General features: G+C 42.5%; 1 protein-coding gene and 1 non-coding gene across 2 annotated transcripts in view; one reads left to right on the plus strand and one right to left on the minus strand.

Annotated features, from left to right (window-relative positions):
• STAG3 (STAG3 cohesin complex component) overlaps positions 1 to 12857 on the minus strand; it is a 130980-nt gene that overhangs the window by 21957 nt on the left and 96166 nt on the right. Inside the window, exon 21 of the mRNA XM_063446384.1 lies at positions 534 to 621. Within this exon, the coding sequence (XP_063302454.1) occupies positions 534 to 621 (88 nt within the window). The remainder of the gene's footprint in view (positions 1 to 533; positions 622 to 12857) is intronic.
• On the plus strand, positions 1527 to 1598 carry TRNAH-GUG (transfer RNA histidin (anticodon GUG)). The gene has a single exon. It is a non-coding gene; the product is annotated as a tRNA-His (tRNA).

The raw sequence follows: 12857 nt of genomic DNA on the forward strand, positions 1-12857 counted from the left end.
ATATTCTTGTTTCATTTTGGAGCGCTCTGATAGTGTGGAATTAATACAACTTCGAGTTGGTATGAATTTACTTAAATTCTGCTAACACACTCAATGTGTTAAATCCCAATATACAAATCAAAAGGAAATCTTTTATTATCAGAGAGTTTTTTACTAATAAATTTGTATGCACTTTACTGTTACAACAGAGCTTTTCACTATTTGACTGTAACCTGATTTCCTTAACCTAACTATTAGGGTAATTTTATGGGAATCTTGGTATATTAACATATGTTGTTAAAATCATTACTTGTCTAAAGAAGTCTGCACGGTTATGTGTATTTATGCATTTTTTTTCCATATGTGCTGTGTGAGATGTGTCGACCTGGGGCCATCTACTGACTATTGAGTATTTTCACAATCTATCTATACTTGTTTTGGGTTTATCACCTAAACGTTTACTTCACTATACTGCTCCACTCTTACCTATATATTTTCCTTATGAAGTAATATATTGCCAAAGGATGGAAAGGTGTTGCAATAAACTGTTATACCTGTTCAGGAACCTCTCCTGTGTCAATTCCTCTGCGCAGAGTATGGATACAAGGCTCAAACAGCTCCCACCGGGTGAGATCATGAGCGCTGGAAAGAGGTAGAGAGATAAGGAAAGAAAGAGGAAAGGGGGAGAGAGAGAAGTAGATCATGCTATGATCACACGAGAAATGTGGTATACATGCTACAATGCCCTTGCGGGAAACAGTATGTGGGGAGAACATGCAGAAAGTTAAGAGAGAGAATACTAGAACACCAAAATAACATTAGAAAAAACTCAATGAAACACATAGTACCATTACACTGCAATACCTGCAATAAATTTGATTGGCGGAGTTTCACCTTTCTGGGCATAGAGCATGTGGACCCATATTGGAGAGGAGGGAATTTGACCAAAAAGCTCTCCCAGAGAGAGACTTTTTGGATCAATAAATTAAAAACACTTCAACCCCTCGGTTTAAATTTAGACATTGATTTGTGGAGCTTTTTTGAAGACTAAATGAACCACTAATTTTATATTCTGTTCTTTGTGGAGTGTTTGGGAATCATTGCACTTTTCCCTCATTTGGAAATTAAGGGTTTTTATTTTCATTTTTATTTTATCTTTACTTTCATTTTCATTCTAATTTTATTTTTATTTTCACTTTTATTTTTATTTTACTTTTATTTGTATTCATATTTATTTTATTTTTATTTTATTTTTATCTTTATTTCTATTAAGTTATTATTTTTTATTATTATTATTTTTTTTTTTGTAAATCTGGTTTTATTTAGGTAAATTCAATAGAGAAATGAGACACAAAGAATGAGGCTCGCAGGCCTCCAGGTAAAACAGTGTAGTAAATTATGACATACATTATCTAACAGTTTCTAACAACTGACATAGTATTGCGACATGGAACATGTGTAAGCTTGGGCCAGTGGCGCAATGGATAATGCGTCTGACTACGGATCAGAAGATTGTAGGTTCGACTCCTACCTGGCTCAGCCATTGTGCCGTGATCGTATAGTGGTTAGTACTCTGCGTTGTGGCCGCAGCAACCCCGGTTCAAATCCGGGTCACGGCATCTCCATTTTCCTTCTCTTCCGCGCTAAGTACATTTTTTTGCGGATGATACTAAGATATGTAACAGGGTTGATGTTCCAGGAGGGATAAGCCAAATGGCAAATGATTTAGGTAAACTAGAAAAATGGTCAGAGTTGTGGCAACTGACATTTAATGTGGATAAGTGCAAGATAATGCATCTTGGACGTAAAAACCCAAGGGCAGAGTACAGAATATTTGATAGAGTCCTAACCTCAACATCTGAGGAAAGGGATTTAGGGGTGATTATTTCTGATGACTTAAAGGTAGGCAGACAATGTAGTAGAGCAGCAGGAAATGCTAGCAGAATGCTTGGTTGTTTAGGGAGAGGTATTAGCACTAGAAAGAGGGAAGTGCTCATGCCATTGTACAGAGCATTGGTGAGACCTCACTTGGAGTACTGTACACAGTACTGGAGACCATATCTTCTGAAGGATATTGATACCTTAGAGAGAGTTCAAAGAAGGGCTACTAAACTGGTTCATGGATTGCAGGATAAAACTTACCAGGAAAGGTTAAAGGATCTGAACATGTATAGCTTAGAGGAAAGACGAGACAGGGGGAATATGATAGAAACATTTAAATAAGGGAATCAACACAGTAAAGGAGGAGACTATATTTAAAAGAAGAAAAACTACCACAACAAGAGGACATAGTCTTAACCCCTTAACACCGCAGCCAAATGTACAAGTTGTGAACGAAACAAAATGTAAACAAAACCTGGCATTTGCGCTATATGTCTGTCCAACCGTAATTCACCTCTTTCATATTAAATGCACCCCCCCTTATTTTATATCATTTTATTCAGGGGAAACAGGGCTTTCATTTAATATCAAATATTTAGCTATGAAACATAATTTAATATGAAAAAAATGGGAGAAAATAAGATTTTTTTTAGTTCTACATGACATTTTAACTGTCAATGTCATAATACTGTTTGCTTTTACTGCAATAAAATACACATTTGTATTCAGCAAAGTCTCACGTGTAAAATAGTACCCCCTATGTACAGGTTTTATGGTGTTTTGGGAAGTTACAGGGTCAAATATAGCGTGTTACATTTGAAATTGAAATTCGCCAGATTGGTTACGTTGCCTTTGAGACTGTATAGTAGCCCAGGAAATAAATGTACACCCATAATGGCATACCATTTGCAATAGTAGACGACCCAAGGTATTGCAAATGGGGTATATGTCCAGTCTTTTTTAGTAGCCATTTGGTCACAAACACTGGCCAAAGTTAGCGTTGGTATTTGTTTGTGTGTGAAAAATGCAAAAAACACCAATTTTGGCCAGTGTTTGTGACTAAGTGGCTACTAAAAAAGACTGGACATACCCCATTTGCAATACCTTGGGTTGTCTACTATTGCAAATAGTATGCCATCATAGGGGTAATTTTCATTCTTGGGCTACCATAGGGTCATAAAGGCAACGTAAGCAATCTGGCGAATTTTAATGTGAAAAAAATGAAACAAAAGCCTTATATTTGACGCTGTAATTTTTGAAAACACCATAAAACCTGTACATGAGGGGTACTGTTGTACTCGGGAGACTTCGCTGAACACAAATATTTGTGTTTCAAAACAGTAAAAAGTATTGCAGCAATAATATTGTCCGTGTAAGTGCTGTTTGTGCGTGAAAAATGCAAAAAACTTCACTTTTACTGGCGATATCATCGTTGTAATACATTTTACGGTTTTGAAACACTAATATTTGTGTTCAGCGAAGTCTCCCGAGTAAAACAGTACCCCCCATGTACAGGTTTTATGGTGTCTTGGAAAGTTATAGGGTTAAATATAGTGCTAGCAAATTAAATTCCCTATACTTTCGGCATGGGTTGTCAGGCAGGTCCTGCAAATTGTAATTAATTAGGATACCTAATTATGTAAAATTATTACATAAACATATGTGTAGAATTAATATATGTATATATATACATATGTGTATATATATATATATAATTTTTTTTTAATATTTTTATTTATATATAGGTATATATATAGTGATATATACGAATATATTTATGTATATAGATATATATATTATTTCGTTCTACGTGTATTTTGATATAAATATATATATATTAATATCACAATACAGTTAGAACGAAATAAAACATCTATATATTTTTTTATATTTTATTTTTAATTATTTTTTTATTTTATTTTTTTACGTATTTACATATTTTTTTATATTATATATAAATATATATAACAATAATTATATATATATTTAATCAGTATCAGTCTACGTGTAATTTGATAATATATATATATATATATATATATATATATATATAATTATATATATATTAATATTAAAATACACCTAGACGGTGTATGTGTGTGTGTGTGTATATATATATATATATATATATATATATATATATATATATATATATATATATATATACTTAGATCATATATATATATATATATATATATATATATATATATATATATGATCTAAGTATATATATATATATATTTTTTTTACACTTATTTGAACTTATTTTAATTTGATTTTCAGCCAGCAGGGGGACCAACTGTCATTACAGTTAGTCCCCCTGCTGGCATTGCTGCAGCCAGCTATCCCGGCCATGTGATTGTGAGGTCCTCGCAAGGACCTCACTCTCACATGGCCCGGGGGGGCTGAAGAGAGCAGACGTGCCGCGGGGGGCTCTCTGGAAGTCCCCCCCAACCGCGATCGCCGGCGTGGGATCGCCGGCGACCGGGTAAGTTACTAAAAACCGGAGGGCGTACTATTACGTCCTGCGGCGTTTAGAGCCGCTTTTAAAAGGACGTAATAGTACGCCCTCCGGTCTTAAGGGGTTAAATTAGAGGGACAAAAGGTTTAAAAATAATATCAGGAAGTATTACTTTACTGAGAGGGTAGTGGATGCATGGAATAGCCTTCCAGCTGACGTGGTAGAGGTTAACACAGTAAAGGAGTTTAAGCATGCGTGGGATAGGCATAAGGCTATCCTAACTATAAGATAAGGCCAGGGACTAATGAAAGTATTTAGAAAATTAGGCAGACTAGATGGGCCGAATAGTTCTCATCTGCCGTCACATTCTATGTTTCTATGCTGACTGCAAGGTGCGAAGGGCAGTGGTAATAACTAATGACAGGAGCTAAAATCAAGACGCCCAGTTGAAGGATAAAGTAGTACGGATTTCTATATTTAATTCTATTTTCACAACTTACAAATACATATTTTTTAAATATAGGGATAAGTACACATAATATTAAAAATCCTGAGAAGTCAGTCAAAGTACATATTCAAGAGACATTAGAGGTGATTAGAAGTACTAAATTTCTACAGTCTACTGCATTGGCAGAGTTACCATCCACACCATCTGAAAGCCAATATACCGTATGGCCAATATCTAAGAGCTAAGAGAAACTGCTCCAATCAGGAAGACTATGAGAAGGAAGCTAAAGAGCTCAGAATAAGATTCAAATCATTGGGTTACCCGAACAGAATCTTAAAAAGAGCCTACCAAAGAACCAAAATCGTGGATAGATCTGAGAGTCTACACAGACCACCTAGAGAACCCTCTACCACTCCTAGTATGACTAGATTCATATGCACTATTGACAAACATTGGAATGCAGCACAACATGTATTCAGCAGAAACTGGCCGGTACTGCAATATGATACTAGCCTGAGCAATACCATCACCAAACAACCATCAATGACATACAGACGAGCGAACAATCTAGGGGGCATTCTAACACACAGTCATTTTAAACCCATTCCAAGCACACCTCCTACTCCCACTTGGCTTCGGACGACCAATGGTCTTTACAAATGTGGTCATTGTAAAGCTTGTAATTTCATTCTACCTACAAAATCTGTCCTTAATAAAAGAACGTCTAAAGAGATAAGTATCAACGCCTTTATTAACTGTAGCTCCACCAATGTCATTTACATTATAACCTGTGACTGTGGACTACAGTATATTGGCAAAACTTAACTACGTAGACGAATTTTACAGCACATTAATTCAATTACCAATTTACATATTGAAACTCTAATTTCGAAGCATGTAAGAAACCATCATGCCTCCAAACCTGGAGTTTTGAAATTTCAGGTGATACAAAAACTGTCCCTCAATCACCGAAAAGGTGATATTAATATTGCTCTACTAAAGGCTGAATCCCGCTGGATCTAATCCTTCCAGACTTTATATCCCAAAGGACTCAATGAAGAGTTCAATTTCACCCCATTTATTCACTCTTAAAATAGAAAGAAATTGACGTTTGTTTTAAGACTGTTTATTTTTGCACTTAAACATGAGGGAGTCCAAGTTTTTCTGTTAATGCCATAACAATAATGTGAATATCTTACTCTCCCCTCCTTTGGAGTGCTCTTTACACCTTACAATCACCATTTAAATGGTGTTTTCGGACATAGGATTTACAATAAAAACTTTTAATTCAATTCTCTAAGGACATTCACCCTATCCACTATTGATTACCACTATCAGAGAAGGGTGAACCTAGGAACCTTATTTTGACAATACACATACGTATTATCATTGACAAAACTGCTCCTTTATGCCACATTTGAGTTTCATCTTAAATTTTTTTTTTTTTTTATTTGTTTAATTACCTCTTATATTCCTACCTTCAAATTATTGTTATGATTCAACAATGCTACATCATTACATACTAAATACTTCACTAATATCTATTCAACATAATATTTCAAAGCGCTGGTACATTTGTATCTGGCTTTTGGAATTGCAGCTTATAACATTTACAATCTCAACAATAATGAATCACTAATTGTGATTCTGTATTTCATTTTTATTCTGTTGGGGATTTCTTTCACCCTTTCAGTAAAAGACTACATTTTCCTATTTCATTTATTTGCCTAAATTACTATACAATTTAATCATTCTATAAAACATGCCTATTGAGACCCGGCTACAAAGGGTTACATATCCTTCTTCCTTTGTCCCTCCCCTCTCAATAACGGCTGATGGAAGTACCAGCCAATTGCAGCAGAGGGCGGGATATTTAAACTACAACTTGTCATTGACCCGGTTCCCCTGGACGAGCCGAGTTACGGCGAAACGCGTGTCGGGACGGGACGCTCACACTATAGCTAGCAATGGAGTTTTAGATAAGGGACAGATAGAATGTTTTTTGATATTATCTCTCCAGCAAAGCTCTAGCTTAGTTTATTCTTTGAGGCACAGATTGCAGCCGTTTGGGAGTCTAGCCGCAGGGGCACTCAACGATTAGGAGTTTTCGTGTTCTGCTCCTAGGATTTTGGAGTTTAGACAGGGGACTATACCGATCTCGTTGTCTCCATTTTCACTACTTAGACTAGATTAAAAACGAGCTCCAACAGACAGCTGTTTGAGGTAATTTAGCAGCTGGGACGTGATTTATGCAACAGTGAGGAGTTTTTTGTATCTTATTTTCTCCTGGGTGGTTTCACTATTTAGAGTGGAGAATTCCCAGTATAGGATTGTACTAAACATATTCTGTAGCAATTTTTTCTACCATTTATGTTTCCTTTTGTACCACTCTACTATACCCACTTATGTTGCTATTAAGTTAAAGGCTATTTAGCCTGCTTGCCATTAAACCAAACGGTTTGCTAATCACAGCCTAATTTCGTTTTTATACATTTTTTGACAATTTTTGACACATTTTTTAATGTTTTCGATTAAAAGGTATATTTTAATATTCATTAATATTCACTATATATGTACACCTTATGGGTTGCCTATACGGTACTAGTTCCTATTAGGAATTTGAGAATGAAACATTAAAGTTGATATACTTTCTTCTCCTTCCTTGAGAACTAGTATTTTCTTTTCTTCTAGTTATTTCGATTATCTATAGGGGTTACCCCCCAATACGCTTATGGCAACCTGACAGTCTCTCCCTACTCTACTCTTTCTTTTAATTTATTTAGAAAACTGGGCAGACTAGATGGGCCGAATGGTTCTTATCTGCCGTCACATTCTATGTTTCTATGTTTCTATGTGTAACTTTAAGGTAATGTACAATGCGAGAGATATAAGATATGGCCGGTGTATCTGTGGAGTGTGTTATCGTGGTATGAGGGTGTTTTCCCGATGATCAGATTCGGGTAAGAAACTTGCGTGTATCCACTGGTTACAATCCAAGTACTCTTCATGGCCTTTTGTGTGATTAAATACCCCGTTTGCGTACATTAAGTATGGCTCTTGTGTTCCTGTGCCATGTACAGGCTAGATGGGGGGGGGGGGGGGGGGGTAATTAGTATGGGGAGAAGAGAGGAAAGGGGGAGAAAGGTTACATAAGCCTAGAAGAGTCCTTCCTTGGTTTCCGCAATTCCTCTCCGTAGCTGAGTGTGTAAGTGTCTGGTACGCGTTATTCGAGAGTTGTCTAAACATGTAGCGGTGGACTGTGGTGATCGTACAAGGTTATGCAGTCAAGTCCGCCGTCGGGCTACTGTCTCCCGCTACCGGTAGATCAGGTGTCTGTTCTAGGATGTTGTGTCGGGATTTTCTTTTTAAGTGTTGGTCCCCCGGTCGCCCATTGGCATGCTGCGTCACGTATTTTACGTTGGTATCCGAGGTATATGTTAGCCGCCCGTGTGGTCCTTGAGTGGGATCAAGTGATATTGTGTTGACGTTCAATCAGCATGCGTGTGTTCTGTAAATGATCAACCCTAACAAGGGAGCGTGTGAATCTAAGAACTTTGATCCCCATCGGGGCAAGGTGTCCCCGGGGGAGGTCATGACCAGTGATATGAGGGGTCTGGGACCCACCGACCAGCCCTCCAATCCGAATGTGAGTCGGACACCCGCTATCCACGCGCCTGATATGAAAACCAGGGTCGCCATGTCTCCGCGTGCCTCGTCGATTGCCCCGCCAGGGATGCCCGCAGTGCCTCTGCCGCTTGTATATCCCCAACTCTGTGTAGCCATTCCTCCGTAGAGGGGGTTTCCGACCGTTTCCAATAAACAGGAATCAGGGATTTGGCGGCATCCAGTAAGTGGCGTAAGATTGACCTCTTGTATCCAGGAATGGATTGCGATGTGATGTGATGTGCAACAAGGCCAGTTCTCGGGACCATTCTGTGTCGTCTCCCAGGATTGTCGTTATTTCCGTATGGATGCGATCCCAGTATTGCGACATTCCCACCATAGGTGTAGCAAAGTGCCTCCTGACATCTCCAGCACATTGGGGATGTCTCTGGGAAAATCCTCTGTATTGCGACCGGGGTTCTATACCACATGGAGATCAATTTATAGTTGACCTCCTGGTAGTAGGAGCTTGAGGAACTTTTATGTTGCCATAACAGTGCCGTTCCCCATTGTATAGGTGTGATTCGTGTCTCCAGTTGTATTTCCCATCGCCTTTGAAAGGTGTTATTATCCGATAAGGCCCCTGTTAGCAGGTGTTGGTAGAGGATAGATGCTGCCTTTTCAAGTTTGGCACCTCGACGGCAAAGGCCCTCGAACCACGTAAGGTCCCTGTGTAGTAGCTGTTTTTGAGGTAACGAGTTGTAGTAGTGTGTCAATTGGAGGATTAGTAGGGGCGTCCGTGGTCTGCCAGCTAGCAATGAGTTCAGGGGTCGTATGGTGCCCCCTTCTAAAATAGTGCAGAACGGGACATATTCCCTATCTCCCAGAAATGCCCATGTCCCACATGGAAGTCCTCCTCCGATATCGGGGTTATGCGTGACCGGGAGTATAGGGCTAGGGGTCGGGGAAACCTGCGCCAACCTTCTAGTCGTCTTCCATGTTTTCAGAGTCTGTGTCACTGGACTCCCGGCCCCCTCTCGCCCACCACGACCCGTCACCTCTCGCCATACATCGGCTTTAAGTTTAGTCCCCGAGTCGCCTCTGTCCAGGGTTACCCACTGTTTCGGTTTTTCGGCTGCGTGCCATTCCAGGATACGTTGCATCATGGTAGCTTGGTGGTACTTTTTAAAATCCGGGAGTGACAGGCCCCTACATCTGGGTAAGCACAGAGTTTCATGTCGTAGTCGGGATCTCTCCCCTCTCCAGACATATTGAATGACTGCAGATTTTAAAGTCGAGAAGAAGGCTGCCGGTAGTGATATAGGGATGGTTTGAAATAGGTAAAGGATCCGTGGCAAAACGTTCATCTTGAGGACCGCTATCCAGCCGTGCCAGGTGACGTGTGGATATGCCCAGCGATCAAGGTCTGATGTCACTTGTTGTAACATGGTGGTGAAATTGTGTCGAAAAATGTCTTGTGGATCGGTGGTGATCCAAATGCCCAGATATTTCATTTTCCCCTCGCACCAGCGGAACGGAAAAGCATCGCTCAGGGCAACATATTCACGCTGTGGTTGGGTGACATTAAGAACCTCACATTTCGTAAGGTTAAGCTTGAATCCTGAAAGCCTTCCATAGCGTTCAAACTCTAAAAGTAGACATGGCATCGTGATTCGTGGGTTAGTAATGAAAAAGAGATGGTCGTCTGCATAGGCAGCAACTTTGTGTTCCGACCCCTTCCATGTGTAACCGTGGATGTCTGGGTTCTGTCTTATCACCTGTAGGAGCGGTTCCAGGGTCATTGCAAACAGGAGAGGGGATAGGGGGCAACCCTGCCTGGTCCCGTTGTTAATGTCAAAGTCGGCGGTCAGTGCTCTATTCACCCTGACCGCTGCGTGGGGGTTGTCGTATAAGGCCGATATCCACGACATCATCTTACATCCCAATCCCATGGCCCTCAGCGTTTGCATCATGTACGACCAGTTGACCCGGTCAAAGGCCTTTTCGGCGTCCGTGGAGAGTAGTAAGAGGGGTTCCTGGGAGAGTCGAGCTCGGTGTTGTATGGAGAAAAGTCGTAGAGTGCTATCTCGAGCTTCCCGTCCAGGGATAAACCCCGTTTGGTCTGCGTGGATTATACTCGGTAGTGCGCGTTGCAGCCTCGTTGCCAGCACTTTCGCAAGCAGTTTTGTGTCCACATTCAGTAGGGAAATCGGTCGGTAGTTACCGCAGTGCTCGGGGTCTTTCCCGGGTTTAAGTAGAACCGTGATTGTAGCTGTCAAAGATTCCATGCCAAATCTTCCTCCTGCTGTGATGGCGTTGAGTGCCTTCGTCAATCGGGGTAGGAGTATCGCGGAAAAATGTTTATAGTACCCTGCGTGAAATCCGTCCGGGCCCGGAGCCTTACCTACCTTCGTGGCCTTCAGAGCTGCGGCTAGCTCTTCGGTGCTGATCGGATCGTCTAGCATAGTTGTCGCTTCCGGGTTCACACGTTTGCAGACATTATCCTGGAGGTAGGTCCGGGTGGGCACGAGAGTGGCAGGTCCCGGCATCTCCCCATTAAGGGCGGGAAGGTTGTATAGAGCGTGGTAATATCGTCGAAATTCGTTTGCGATGTCATCTGGGAAGGAGGTCGAGGTCCCCGAGGGGAGACGGATTTTGTGTATCCATGTTCGCAGGGTGTCGCCTTTCAGAAGGCGTGCCAGAAATTTGCCGCCTTTGTTCGCGTGAAAATAAAAGAAATTCTTTGAGTATTGTAAGGAGCGATCGTACCTTCGTGTGATAAGGTCCCTGAGTTGTCGGCGGGCATTCAACAGTTCCGTTTGAATGTCAGCGCGTTGTGTCCGTTTGTGTTGGAGTTCCAATTTTGCTATGGTCCCATAGACTTCCGCCATTTCTTGTACCGCTGCTTTCCTCTTGCGGGAAGCTATCCTAATGAGAGTTCCACGGATTACGCTTTTGTGCGCTTCCCAGATCGATATAGGTGACGTTTCTTCCCCTTCATTTTCTCTGAAGTATAGTTCCAGAGCCTGTGTTATTTCCCCTAGAACCTCCGGGTCTTGGAGCAGAGACTCGTTCAGTCGCCACGTCCAACGGGCCGGTTTGAATAGTGACGATTCCAGTTCAACCATCATCGGGCTGTGGTCCGACCAGGTGGCGGGGCCGATGGTAGCTGTCCTGAGTCTTGACAGGCCCTCTTGTGGGAGCAGTATGTAGTCAATCCGTGAATAGCGGCGATGGAGTGCCGAATAATGGGTGTAATCCTTGGAGTCCGGATGGAGCGCTCTCCAGCAGTCCACGAGACCCATCTCTCCCATTGATTTGCGGATCGAGTGAATACTTGATTGTGGTAGACAGCTACTGCCTGTCGATGTGTCCTTCCGGGGGTCTAGAGGGGTGTTAAAGTCGCCTTCTATTATAAGCGCCCCTTCCGAGAATCCTCGTAGCTTTTGTAAGGTTCTCCTAAGGAATCTCGCCTGGTTTGTGTTAGGCACATAGATCGACACTAGTGTGTATAGTTTGTCGTCAATTAAGCCTTTTAGGGGAAACAGGAAACCACGCAAGGGATACAGATCATTCATTAAAATATATGCAAACAGGGGGGCGGAGCCTGGCTCTCAAGGAGAGTGGACGTGCATGCTGTGAGCTCCCGCTGAAAAGGCCAACAAACCACCTTTAAACGGGCTAAATCAGCTTTTGACCCCACTGACGGGCAGCACAGAGCCCAGAGGGGACCCAGCGAGACACCCTGAGACTCTGCAAAGCGGATTGGGCACGGGAAACCGGGAGAGCGCCGCTGCGGCCTACTATACCGGAGCTGGGGAGGGACGGCCGACCTCCCTGCTTCCAGGTACCCCACGAGAATAGACACACTCCTACCCCCCCCCCCCTTGGACCGGTGGGGGTCATCCCGGTCTACGCTCGACAGCCTAACTCAAGTAACATGATATCGGCACACAGACCCAGAACGGAGCACAGCCACATGGAGAGGGCCGAAGCGAAAATGGCGCCTGACACGTGGCATGATGGGGAGACACGAGAGCTATGTACCCCAGTCCTTTGCTCCGTGGACCGCACACTACAACGGTTCTGGATGAAACTGGAAACCCTGTTCTTTCCTAAGCCGCTCCAACCTCGAGTCCAGAAGCGGGACTGCAAGAGCCGGAGGGAACAGAGGACCCCCTCGGGCCTACAGCATCGAAACAAGCCTGCACCTCTCACTAGTGGCCCACCTGGGCCGAAGGCCACCAAGGGTTTGACCCGACGACACCGCCCACACGGACGGAGAGACGGCCGCCACAGACGGCGACAAACCCTCGCATCCCTCCGTCACTCCCGTTATGGGAAGGACCTGGTCCTTGGAAGAGAACGGGCCCGTGGCACAAAGATGTCGGCCTTCATACCGGCCTGGGGCTGGAGGGAGGACCCACCCTGCCCCCGGCAAACAGCCGCCTTTGGTACACGTCCAGCACCGAATGCAGCGAGCAG

This window comes from Pelobates fuscus, chromosome 3 (assembly GCF_036172605.1).
Source record: "Pelobates fuscus isolate aPelFus1 chromosome 3, aPelFus1.pri, whole genome shotgun sequence".
Taxonomy (NCBI): domain Eukaryota; kingdom Metazoa; phylum Chordata; class Amphibia; order Anura; family Pelobatidae; genus Pelobates; species Pelobates fuscus.